The sequence below is a fragment of the Lissotriton vulgaris genome, chromosome 3_1 (genome assembly GCF_964263255.1).
Source record: "Lissotriton vulgaris chromosome 3_1, aLisVul1.2, whole genome shotgun sequence".
NCBI classification, from domain to species: domain Eukaryota; kingdom Metazoa; phylum Chordata; class Amphibia; order Caudata; family Salamandridae; genus Lissotriton; species Lissotriton vulgaris.
In genome coordinates, this window is record NC_141689.1 from 1,856,768,292 (window position 1) to 1,856,781,843 (window position 13,552).

At 45.0% G+C, this 13,552-nt stretch overlaps 1 protein-coding gene across 1 annotated transcript in view; it reads left to right on the top strand.

The window, feature by feature from the left end:
• The window catches only part of TMEM131L (transmembrane 131 like), a 580,656-nt gene that overhangs the window by 347,266 nt on the left and 219,838 nt on the right, over positions 1–13,552 (top strand). The window contains exon 11 of the mRNA XM_086962316.1: positions 4,912–5,020. Within this exon, the coding sequence (XP_086818442.1) occupies positions 4,912–5,020 (109 nt within the window). The remainder of the gene's footprint in view (positions 1–4,911; positions 5,021–13,552) is intronic.

The following is a 13,552-nucleotide window of genomic DNA, read 5'->3' on the forward strand; positions in this document are numbered from 1 at the left end:
TACAAAAGGAGGGGAGAGTGGGCATATAATATAAGCAGCATTATTACCTGCACAGCTCAGTGATGGAGTGGGTTGGACAGGTTTTTACTACATCACTAATTTCAATAAGGGGAGCCTCTTTTGGTTTCCTGTGTTTGCTTATGTATTTATGCAAATTTTAATATGATATATAAATATATATTTATATATAATTGTATTAAATTGCACATGAATGTTATGTATATATTTTCTACCCACCATCCGCTATTTAAGCTACTACTATAAGATGTACAAATACAGTAACTGCTTGCTATTCTTATTCAAGCATGTGAATCTATGAAAGATCCAATACTTGAGAAAAAATAAGTTACTTACCTGTAACTGCAGTTATTCTATATTGGTATCTTTCATAGATTCACATGCGACCCACCCTCCTCCCCTGAGTGGCTCCCCTTATAGCTCAGGATTGTTTATTCCCACTTGTGCTTGAAAATCTGAGGGACTCCGCCTCTGTTGGGAGTGTTATAAAGGGTGCTGTGGCCTGACTGGTTATAGTTTGTTTGGTACAAAAGGACATGGGCAATTAAGCTTACTTTTTCATTGTCATTATAGGCTATGATAGTGATAGGTACTTCTTTATTATGGTACAAATAAGGTCCCTTTGATATCTGATCGAATGTGCTTCTGTTCAGCATGGGAGATGCTTTAATGGTTAACAATACAGTTTGAACAAAACCGCAGCATGAGAGGGATGAGGAATGCTCTTTTATCCTACAGACACTTATGAAGCAGAAGCAAGCTAGTTTGTAGTAAAATGAATGGGATATGCCTGCCGTAGCTTTTTAGGTCGAGCTGACCTAGCATTCAATGCGAAAGCATTGAATGCTGTTAGCAAGACAACTAATGTTACCCGTATTTGGGAATGTGGGCACGAGAGGGTGCACGAGCGCAGAGCGCAGATTTCACCTGGTGGGTGCGCACGGCGCCGTGCCCCTCTCGTGCCTCATTCCTATGCGCAAACACACTCACGCATGCGCACATACACAGCCACACACACACTGCATACACACACGCAGACCCACGCGCACACACACAGACACATTCGAACACACACAGACACACGCGTGTACACCCCCCTCCCACTCACCGGGCTCTTTCGGCGTGTTCCGTGTCTCCTCTGCAGCGCTGGTCGGGCACTCACCGGGCTGTTGCTGGGGATCGGGCTCCTCTCTGCGGCAGTCTCGTCTCGTCGCGGCACCAGGGGGCATGACTTAACTTCCGGGGCTCCCTCCAGCACCTGGGAGCCCCGCAACACTATGGCTGTTTTGCTGTTGGGAGCATCTGGCTGCGGAGAGGCCATCAGTCGGCCGGCTTCACTTCTTCCTCGGCGGCAGCGGGCGGGACTTCCTGCCGGATTGCAGGCCCCGCCCCGTCTCGGCCAAAAGTGCCTGACTTCTGGTTTTCATGGAGCAGGGCTGCGGCGGTGATTTCTTTCGGGGGCAAGAGCGGTAGGCACCCTCGAATTAAAATATAATTATATATGCGAGATGGGCACTCTCAAAGGACCTAAAAACGGGTCCCGTAAATAATTAGATAAAGTGCACTCGGGGCAAATGCCGGGTGGGCACCGGCCTGGTAACAAAGCGCTCTCAAGCGTACAAGCATTTGCAATGCAATAGGTCTCTCATTTATGCGAGTTTTAGCCATTTGCATTGTAAATGACAATGCCTTTTATTTATGTTTCAAAAACAAAAATAAAAGGCGTTATTTGCAATGTCAATAGCTCAAACTTGCGCAAATGCGAGACCTATTGCATTGCAAATGCTTGTTTTAATATGCCTTTTGCAGTAGATTTAAAAATGCACGCTCTTGCATTTTAAAGTCTGTTTTGGCTTCCTCTTCAGTAAATAACCTTGACTTCAAGGGCAGGGCATTTGCTTCTGACTCTCACAATACTTGTGTTCATGCCGCAGAATTTATAATTATTTTTTCCCTTTAGCAAAGGTGATCTACTCCTGGAAATTCATTTGTAATGTAAATGTGTTGTTACTGAATATAGAATATAGACAAGCGTAGAATGAAAGTCATTCTGGGAGATTGATAAGTATGGGCCTTCCCCATGGAACTTCCTGTGTTCTGCCGGTTTTATTTTTGTGGCTGAAACACAGATTATTTTGTAATCTTGCAGTCAGTTATGATAAATTGATGATGAGGGTGGAGTATCCTAAAGACAGCTGGTTTTGTGTACAAGATCCTTTGCTCCCGTAATTAGTGTCTCAAAAGCAGTTTGACGAGGAGCCATCAGGGCCTTTTTCAAAGTCTGATTCTGCAGTCCAAATATGACAATCTGTCAGGGGTGGGCACACTTTGCAGAAAGGTCCTGGTTTCCATTAGTGAGCCAAGCATGTTTACCATGCAGGATCTCTGTGGCCAAAGGAGAAAGATTCTCAATATCAATCATGATTGCGGGACTCGGGAATTTTACCATTGTCCGCATTTTGGTCTTCATAAAGCATCTGTATAGACCTGTACTACCTTTCAGTGCAAGATGAGCAGATTTTCATTGTAGGACCCTGGAGAAGGTTACCCGATTTCCTGCCAGGTATTAAAAAGTAGATTTTTGTGGTATTATGAGGCTGTAGAATTCGGTCCGCTGCAGTGTGTGTTAAAGGAGTGACTTTTTCCCCTTATCGTAGATATTTGTGTAGCTTGAGTTATGTTGTATTAGCCCATACCCAGTTTAATGTTTATTTATTTTTTATTATTTATGTATATTGGTAACAGCCCCTCACTCTGGACGCCAGAATGGTGGCCACCCGAACTGGACTCTCCCTGAACCAGTAAAAAAAGTAAAAAATCTGGGCGTGTTGATAGATAAAGAACTGAAGTTCACGGATCAAGTCAACAAAATCACATCAGTCTCCTTCTTTTCTCTAAAGCTTATAAAAAAGATTGAAGGGTTACTGCCCCTGGAACTTCTGAGAACGGCCGTCTGCGCGTTAGTTCTTATGAAGATAGATTACTGTAATAGTCTCTTTCTCACTCCAACTGCTGGCATTGAAAAGAAGCTCCAGACCTTGCAAAACGCTGCTGCTAGTTTCCTTCTCAAAATTCCCAAATATGAATCGGCAAGAGGAGCCATCAGGAGGCTGCACTGGCTGCCGGTTAAACAATGCTGAAAATTTAAGGCTGTTTGCATGGCCAACATTGACTGGGACTGGATCATTTTAGAGAGAGGCTCAAATGGTACATTCCAGGCAGGACACTACGCTCTGGCTCCGCAATGAGTTTGATTGTTCCCCCCCTTTAGGAGAACCAACTGGGGAGGCAAGAGCTTCTTCAGGGCCACAGCAGTGCTCTTGAACAGTCACCCAATGGCACTGAAAGCTGGGCCCTCTCTACTCCCTTTCAGAAAGGCCCTAAAGGCCTGGCTGTTCCCTCAGGAGACTTAATGCCACCCGCCCCAAACTAAACTTGATGAGGTCATCTAATAAAGCAACTTTTTCAGGTCCTATAGTGCCAAGACGCCGAACGTCATGAGTTGCACTTCACAAATTGTATAAAATTAATGAATAAAAAATAGTTTTTTTTGGTTGATGTCATTTATACCAAAAAAAAGGATTCAGTTGTAGTCTGTCTCGATGGCAAAACCCATTCATTTTTTATCAACACGTCATAGCAATACCTTATTTTATGGTCTCCATTAGTGAGAAATGCTTCCTTTGTACAAAAAAAGAGCATCAGGATTTTATCACCTAAGGGAGGAAGGACAGCCATATATTGCCTGCTTTACCCACATTTATTTTACAAATGCTTTTGCCTTATGGCCTCTTCCATCTTTTCATGATTGAGCTGAAACCCAGCAGCCAGTGCTGTCCTTAACAGGTTTCTTAGCCCATCATAAATAGCTCAAACAATCGATGATCTTCATTGTGTAGTGTCAAAGATGGAAAACCAGTATAAGCGTAAGGCTCATAGCAGGCTAAAGTGTCTAAGATGCAAGTTAAGCATAACACAGACATGCATTGCTCCATCATTTGGCCAGGTGGATCCTATTAATTGCAATGTATCATGACAGGTGAGGGCAAGAGCTACAGCAGAGCAAAAACACTATTTGAACATATATTGAAACTTCATGGCTTTTAGCAAGTAAGTAGTACATTAAGTACCAGCTGGGTATGGCATCAGTGGCAATCAAGGTCAAGGTCACACCAGTATTCAATTCATGAATTATAAGTGGGATGGTAATACAAATATACAAAACATAAGGCTAGTGTTATAAAGCTGGCGAGGTCAAAGTAAGTACACCTGGCTGGGAATGCAAGGCGCCTTTGATAGTGACTTCTGTATAGAGTATCCCAAGGCATTAAGTCGGCTATGTAAATACACTAACGAGAACATAGCATTTTACCTTCATTCAGTACAGATTAACACTTGCATTTGTATCTTTATCTGACCTTTATTTGAAATAAGTAGATAAAGATATCATGTTACACCCCTGAAGCAAAAAGTAGCCTGTGTAAAGTCAGATTTAATTGCTGCGATTAGGGACAAACCTACAATGGGAGCCTGGCTGTAATGTAGGACATTTTTCATACAGCGTGCAGATTTGCAGTGGAGATCTTAAGAAATATGAACGCTGTTGGTAGTAACCTAAGAAACTCGTACCTATTTGCATATTTTTACATAAAATTATGAAATATCACTGTGCTGAGATTTGAAAGCTTATTTAAAAAGAAATTGGGATTTGAATTCTGTAAACTATTTTTATTGTACAGTGATGTTTCTTTTATAGTGAAAACATCTGATAAATATAGATTTATGATGTAATAAGGACATTTTAAGGGCCTTCTTGCTCTTAGTTTATTTCTGTTATAAGTTGGCATTAGTGCTCATCAAGGATTAATGTGTTTTTCATCCTTTTGGTTGCAGGACATACACAGTGTTTTACAAAGTGAATTTCTGTCTGTCCAGTCTGAACCAGTACTGCTACCTAGTTCAGCATCCAACTTCACAAAGGTTGCTTCAATTACATGTGGAGGTATGTGCATTTTACCTTTTTGAGTTGAGAGTGGGGTCTTCATTGCTGGATAAATAATCACAGTTGCAAAGTGGAAAGGAGTTTGTATGATACCCTTCACACTATTTCTTTAATTATGTTTAGCCTACTTGTACATTGAAGTAATTGGGGGCAATGATGTTTGATTTGGAAAATTTGCTATCCGGAATGAATGCAAATGAAGAGAATGGATTGTGCAGATATGTTGCTGTACATTCTCTTTCTAGTCAGATAGTTGCCTTTTCAGTCACATACAATTAGCAGATTATTAAAAACATCTTGGAGGAGAGCCAGCAAAGGTGTTCACTGTTTGAGACCATTTTCTTTCACAGTTTCCTAGTCGCCCATCCCCTTTTACAAGGTCAAAAAAACTCTCTGCAGCTCGCTAAAGTAATATAAGCTAACATCTTGATATGTATAGTCTTGTGTGGCTCATTGCAATAATACATGTTCGAGGCATGTGAGCTGAAGATTGCACACTGTGCATAGATCGCCACCTAGTGTTGAGCCCGGATGTTTGCAGTTTGTTGTTGTCCTGAAAAGTTCTTTGGAAGTCACGAGATAGGTGACTCCTCCTTTGGACCACATTGCGCATGGGCATCGGCTCCATCCCCAGATTGTTTTTTTCTGCCATTGGGCTCGGATCCCCGCGCTCCGGTTAGGAAACCGAATTTCTTTCGGCGCGCAATCCTCACCCAGTTAGACAGTATTGTTTTGATCGTGCTCCACATCAACGCGATTCTTCACCTTCGAAGTCTTCGATTCTGGTTGTCGACAAAGGCCTTCGGGCCTACCTAGGCCTTACTTCTAGCTCATGGAAAGGACGCCATTCAAGAAGTGTCCTCGATGTGGGTCGAAGTTTCACCACACCGACCTTCATGAGGTGTGCAACCTTTGCCTCTCACCGGAGCACGAGGCTAAAGACTGTTCCGCTTGTGCCTCCTTCTGCTCCAAGAAGACGATCCGGGACTGATGAGCTCGAAGAACAATGGCCCGCTAGTTAGCTTCGATCCACGACGACGAGGGCGTCTAAGTGCTAGAACACCAGCACGCCGAATAGAGTACCAGCTCCTCGGACTCCGACGTCGAGGAAGTCACTCCAGCTCAACGGGTCGTAAGTAAGATCGTCGACCCCAACCCTTCCTCGACACCCTCTAAAAAGGCTTCGGGCACACCCTCAACTTCGGGCCCGGGTGCACGCCGAGAGACTGCTTCCTATGCCCCGCCTTTATGCCCGGCAAAGAAGCCCATTAAGCCTTCGGGCGGGCTCGGGCTCGAGCCAGCCTATCCACGGTGCCAATCCTACACCGACACCGGAGGAAAAAGCAATCTTCGTCAACCACGCCGACCGTTGCTCCGACACCGAAGCACACGGCACCGAAGACTGGCAGCGGCTAATCGATGCCGAAACCGCATTCGGAGCCAACTAAAAAAACGCCTAAAGCTCCAGATTCACACGCTTCGGAACCAAAAAAACACCCGGAACCGAAGAAACAGGTTCTGTTAAGGACACTTCAAAAGGGCACACTTCTAAACCAAAATCAGCTACTGACTCGGTGCTGATAAAACCTACGGAGCCGAAAACCTCGACACCGAAGGATCTGCCCTGTCAAGAGGAAATTTCACACCTGATCCTAACCAAAAAACTGTTGTCACGGATCCTAAGACTGGCCAATTGACTCTCAGTTCCAAAAAGAGACCACTTGATGCGCCAGCACCTCCTCCTCCTCCAAAGAAGAAAGACATTGCAACCTCTCCATTAAGGGTGCCTTCTTCTCCACCTCCCCATACTGTTCCCACTCCTACACCTACTCCACCTCACCATTCACCTACACCATCCCCTGATCCACAAGATGATGTAGACACAGACTCTGATGACACAGATGGAGGTGCACATGACCCAGCAGGGACCAATAGTCCCCCTCAGTCACCTAATCCATGGGATGATTACAACACCCCTGATGTGACTTATGTCCCACAAGACAACATATACCCTTCTAGACCATCCCCACCAGAGGACACTATAGGTTTTAACCTACTAGTCCGAAGAGCTGCCCAATATCATGGGGTGGACTTACACACAGATACGGTGGAGGAAGATTTCCTACTAGACACTTTTGATAACTCACAAAGGTCTACTGCCATTTTACCAATGCTGAAGGGTGTAGTCAAACATGCAACAGAGGTTTTTAAAGACCCGTCAGAGTTGGGGTCCTCAATCCTCGAACTGAGAAAAAATATAAAGCTGCCACTACAGATCCAGTCTATATTTAAGGTCCAGCACCATTAGACTCTTTAGTAGTGTCTAATGCACGTAAACGTGCTTATTCTCAGACATCAGGTGAGGTCTCACCACCAGACAAGGAATCCAAGTTACTTGACGCCGCAGGCAAAAGAACAGCGCCTCAAGCAGCTAATATCTGGCGCATCGCCAGCACCCTAGCGTTGCTGGACAGATATGACAGACAGAGCTCATTATGATGAACTAGAGTCCATAATGCAGCATCTACCTGACAAATACAAAAATAAGGCCAATGAACTTATACAGGAAGGTAAAAATATTACCAACACTTCCATTCGCTGTGCCCTAGATGCGGCAGATACTGCCTCAAGAGCAATTAATACCTGCACCCTCCTACGTAGACATGCTTGGCTACGTATCTCAGGTTTTAAACCTGAGGTACAAAACTCCATCCTTAATCAGCCATTTGATGAGTCACATTTATTTGGCCCAAATGTTGACGTGTCTTTAGAAAAGATGAAAAAAGACACCGATACGGCAAAATCTATGGGAGCCTTACAACAGCAAGCTCCCAGACGTTCTTTTCGTCACTCATCATACAGAGGCAACACTAGAGGCTACTCCTCCGAAAGTTCCTCCACCTCTTACAAAACCCCTAGCCAATCCACATTCACTAAGGGCTACCAAAGAGGGGGTTACAGGGGTAGCAACAACAAAGGCAGAGGCAAAACCAACAATTCCCGCTCTGCCTCTGCCTCTACCCCTACCCAATGACTTTCCTCCCCCCTCCCCCCCAACATTCCACTCCTGTGGGGGGAAGATTGCAACAATTCCTTCCTGCATGGACCAACATCACATCAGACAGGTGGGTGCGACAAATTATTCAATCAGGTTACTGTCTAGAACTAACATCTACCCCCCCCCCCAAACATACCACCCAAACAGCGTCCAATGTCACACGAACATCTAGCACTGTTAAAGGAAGAAGTAGAATCCCTGCTACAAAAAAGTGCAATAGAACCAGTTTCTCTGCTCCAAAAAAACAAAGGGGTTTACTCTCTATACTTTCTGATTTCAAAAAAGGACAGCTCTCTAAGGCCTATCCTAGACCTCAGACCGCTAAACATATACATAGAGTCAGACCATTTTCACATGGTCACACTACAACAAGTCCGGGGGCGTGGCTTGGACGCCGGAGAAATGGCGGCGTAATTCTGACCTCCTACAAGCGGCTGGAATAACTGCGCTGTAAGGAGCTGCAACCAAACTCCAATTGTGACGAAAACGGTTGCCTGGATGTCGGAACACCTGTACCGCCGATGAGGAAACTTGGAGACGGACTCGACCGAAGGAAGGGGATTTGATCGTCCGCTTTGCCCTAACCGGAGGGAACTGCGCTGTCCGGCGGAGCCCGCTCACGGACACATCCACGAGGTCTCCCGGTCTCTTGGAGCTCCAGTCCGGCCACGTCGTACTACACGAGCTGGAAATGCTCATACAGAACGGTGAAGGTCCATGGACGCACACGCTGCAGCGGAGTCGTGAGTAGAGACGCAGATCTCAGTGTGACTCTTGCGTGCATGTAAATGGTGAAGACAGCGCTGAAAGCTTGAAATGGCGGCCAGCCAGCGCGCCTGACATTACATTTAGATCGCGTTTAGAACAACCTGGTCGGCTGCCGTGTCATTGAGCATGCCTGATTCTGTCATAGCGAAGAGGTGCAGACAGCGTACAACCCACGCTCAAACATAACTTTTGGAAATAAATAACGCTGCGAATGCCTCTGTGAATGCAGGAGCTGACTATCTAAAATGGCGGTTCCCCAGCTCATCTACAACCGGTATTGAGTCACCCTGCATTTAGATGCAGTCAAAATAATTTCTGGTGTGCTACGAGGAATTGTAAGCAGGCAACTAATCCGGTCAGCTACATTTGTTTTTGATATAAGCATACATATGACCAGTCATAACAAACACCTGCAGAATCTAGCAGATTTTAGAGAAACTGAGGAGACTCTGGGAATCTGGTAATATATAAGTGAACTACAACTGTGTCATTGTGTGTGGTATGCTGGTTGACCCCCTGCATCAAATACTGCAACTGGTATTTACTGGTATTTACAAGCATGCAATCGATATTTACAAGGGATACCATATGCACTGTACAAAATGATCACTCCTGCGGGTGAATGTTGTATATGTGTATGTGTATAGGCATTTATATAGCGCACTACTTACCCGTAGGGTCCCAAGGCGCTTCGACCGCTGCGAAACCCTTCCTGGCTTCCCTGAGAGATGGTCCCTTAATGGGTATCTCCAGGGTGAGACCAGGCATCCCCGGCGGTCTGGTGGGGCCGTTAGTGAAGATGAGGCAAGCTAATGCCCAGAGTTGCCGAGTGTGATCGCTGATCAGAGTGGGCACCGAGGCGAGAGAATTATCGAGTCCGCTGACCCTGGTCCAGAAACCTGCCGCGCCGGGAATCGAACCCTGGTCCAGGGCCGTCCTCTGCTCTCGGGTCTGCCGCCTCTAACCAGTGAGCCACACTAGTTAATGACTGGGACTGGTAATTCTCGCTGCTTGTACAATCAATAAACCCAACCTCGATCAAATATCAATAAAAACATTAAATCACTCTTCATTATTCACGACCATCGAAATAAGGAGGGAGAAATATCTAAGTTGCTGCCCTGTACCCTCACAACGCAATTTAGTCTCAACGCCGTGAATTGGTGGGAATCAGAATATTACCACGACAAACCGCTGTACACAACTAAAGAATGGGGGACAAAGAAAATGGTGTAACCTCTAAACGCCTGAAATCTAGCCCACCGACGCCAGTCAAAGGGAATAAAGCAATGACGGAAGCTATGGAAACAATTCTGAGCAAGCTAGAGGAAGTTAAGGACTTAGCCAAATCCACCAAAGAGGAGGTGGTTGCAATCCGCCAGGATATCAAGAATATCAACTCGAGACTCACGGAATAAGTAAATTGGAAGACTTTGAGAATAGAACATGTGGAGCCATCAAGAACCTCTCCTTGTGTTCGGACCATCTTGTAAGGAAAGTCGCGGAATTGGAGGACAGAAATAGGAGAGGGAACCTAAGAATTTTTGGCATACCGGAAAAATCAGAAGACTCCCATGGCTCATGCATACCTTTCCTGGAGCAGTGGTTCACACAGGCCACAAATCTAACCTTCACTCAGCCACTAGAGTTCGATAGAGCGCATAGAGTACCAGGTCGGATTTCTAAGGATCAGAAGGGACCGAGAGCGATAGTATGCAAACCGTTAAGGTACCAACACACAGAACAGATACTTAGCTTCGTCCGCAAACACAACCACGTGCTATGGCAGGGTCACAAAATCTTCATCTCACAAGATTTCAGTAAGGAGACTATGGAAATCAGGAAAGCCTTCCTTGCGCTGAGGCCGCAACTTAAAACACTTGGCCACATGTATGGTTTTATTGGTCCAACAAAGTTTAGAGTGACAATACAAGGTGTGACCCATGTGTTCTCTGATCCACGAAAATTGAGACAATACTTGTCCAATCATGACGACGGCACCATGGAAACCTCCCCTTCAGCTCAACAAGGAGCCTCTTCATCCGGACTAGGATGAACTGTTGACTCCCGATGCTATCATTCTCCTGCACCTAGCTCATCGTAACATACCTATGTACTACATGCTTAACTGTTACGGCTAGACTTGCTCATTGCTTGACCAAAATCTGCACACCAGGCGGCCTGCCCTGTTCTGTTCTGTTTTGATCGGATATGTTCTGTACTGCTCTGCGGTTCCTTGGGGCTCTGCGGTTCCTTGGGGCACTCTGCCATCGAACCCTCTACTATCCGGAACTGTGCTGGAATGGTTTCTCAGGTCCTTGTTTTGGAAGTTGTTTCTAGGCGTCCATGCTAATGTTCTTATGCCTTATGCCTTACACACATGTTATGCTACTATCTACCCTGTAGCGCGCCTTTTTTTTGGTCGTCTTTTAGTTCTAATGTATACCCATGGCACTTTACCCGCTGTTTCTGGTGGAGTTAGTTCTAACTAACAATGCCAAGGTACTGACTTTTGCTGATCCCAGGGTTGTGACATCACTGTTGCTCATTGTTGTTTTTCGTTGCCTATATAAACGTTCCACTTTCTCCTCAAACTGGGGTTGCAGCCCCAAGGATTAATAGTTTTGAATAAGCTGTTTGGAGGCGGTCTCGAGGTCGTCGTTCCCGAGTCGCCATGTTCCGTTTCTACGATTGGGGAGGGAGGGGTGGGTTGTGGGTGAGGGAGGTGGGTGGAGGGAGGGTTGGAGGGGAGGGGGAGGGGATTGTTTTTGTATTTTGCATATTGATTTGCTTTGTTTTCTCTGTCTTGCATCCACTGTATCATATTGCATTCCAAAGCCTGCACTTAGTCCTCCAAGTTCCTGCATATTGCACTAGCCCTGCAATCAGTACAAATTGTGCTACTGCCGATGTAATCAAATGTCTAATGCTCTCTTCACGATTTAAATTCTATGTATGTGCATGCGTTATGAAACAATGTCAGATGTTATGTAAATGATGGCTCCTGTTATAGATACTCCAATAGGGACGCAAACTATAGCTAACCTTAGGATATTATCACTGAATGTGAAAGGCCTCAACTAACCGGTTAAACGCCAGAAGGTACTTGACTATTTACGTAGGCAACGTGGAGATATAGCCCTGTTGCAGGAGACAAAATTGGAAGCGAAGCAATTTCACACACTGCGTAACAAATACTATACCGAAGTGTTAGGTTCTGAAGCAATCTCTAAGAAAAATGGGGTGGTGATGCTAGTAGCAAAAACTGCAAATGTGGAGGTGATCTCCTCTACGACAGACACTAAAGGTAGATGGACCTCGGCAAAGCTACTCAAAGATGACACTGAGTTCTTTATAACGACAATATATGCCCCTAATGCACACGACCCATCTTTTTGGCTAGGCCTCACGAAACAGGTCAACTCCATCCCTGACACGGCTGTTCATATTTTGGCGGGCGATTTCAATCTTCCGTATGACCCGATACTAGATAGAGACTCCAAATGTGTCTTTCGCCCAGGCAAAGCCCATAAGGCATTCATGAAGCTGTGCGACAGGTTCCATTTGGTGGACACGTGGCGCCTATTACATCCTGATGGTAGAGACTATTCTTTCTACTCCCCACCACATGACTCGTTCTCGAGAATTGACTACATACTAATATCTAAAAATGCAGTGGCCAGAGTTGAGGATGCGGAGATTGCTCCCAGATTAGTTTCTGATCATTCCTGCATCTCTCTCACACTGTCTAATGTTAAACCAACCACTAGTCAGTCCATGTGGAGATTCAACGACGCTATTCTTCATGACACAAAACACAAAGACACCATTGACACCGCCATTAAAGATTTCTTAATAACGAACACAAAAGGGGACACTTCAGACACCATTCGGTGGGAGGCGCTAAAATCTACTATAAGGGGACTTATCATAAAAATATCCTCTGCAATTAATAAGAACCGCACCGCGGCCTTGTTGAAATTAGAAGAGGATATCTCAAACCTTCAACGCGAGTACCTGAATGGTAGAAAACCAGAAGACCTGACTGAATTATCCAACCGAAAATACACCTATAACAAACTTATCAGTGAGAAAGCTGGTATTTGGCTGGACAAGATGAAGCGTTTTAAAATTTGTGATTCGAACAAAGCAGGGAAGGGATTAGCGGCATATCTTAAATTTAAAATTCAAAAGAATACCATTACTTCCCTATTAGATAGGAATGGCACTCCTAGCTCTGACCGCAGTAAGATTGCGAACATCTTCAAAGAATTTTATGAGAAGCTGTATGCTAGGAACATACATGTTGACAGAGAAAAAATGGAGAAATACCTCTCAAATTGCGCACTTCCAACACTTACGTCCACAGAAAGGGAGTCCTTGAATGAGCCGGTCTCTGAATCAGAGGTTCTTGCTGCTATCAAATCCCTCAAAAAGGGGAAAGCCCCTGGCCCAGATGGCTATACAGCACCTTTTTATAAGACCTTCGCTCATGTTCTCCCTACTCCTCTACTAGAAGTCTTTCAAGAAATTAGTATCACGGGAGAGGTTAAGGGAACTATGGCTGAAGCCGTAATTGCGGTAATACCAAAGGAAGGCAAGGACTCTAAACTCCCTAAGAATTATAGGCCTATATCGTTGATAAACCTAGACTGTAAGATCCTAGCCTCGATTCTAGCGAAACGCATCCAGAAGGTCTTGCCATC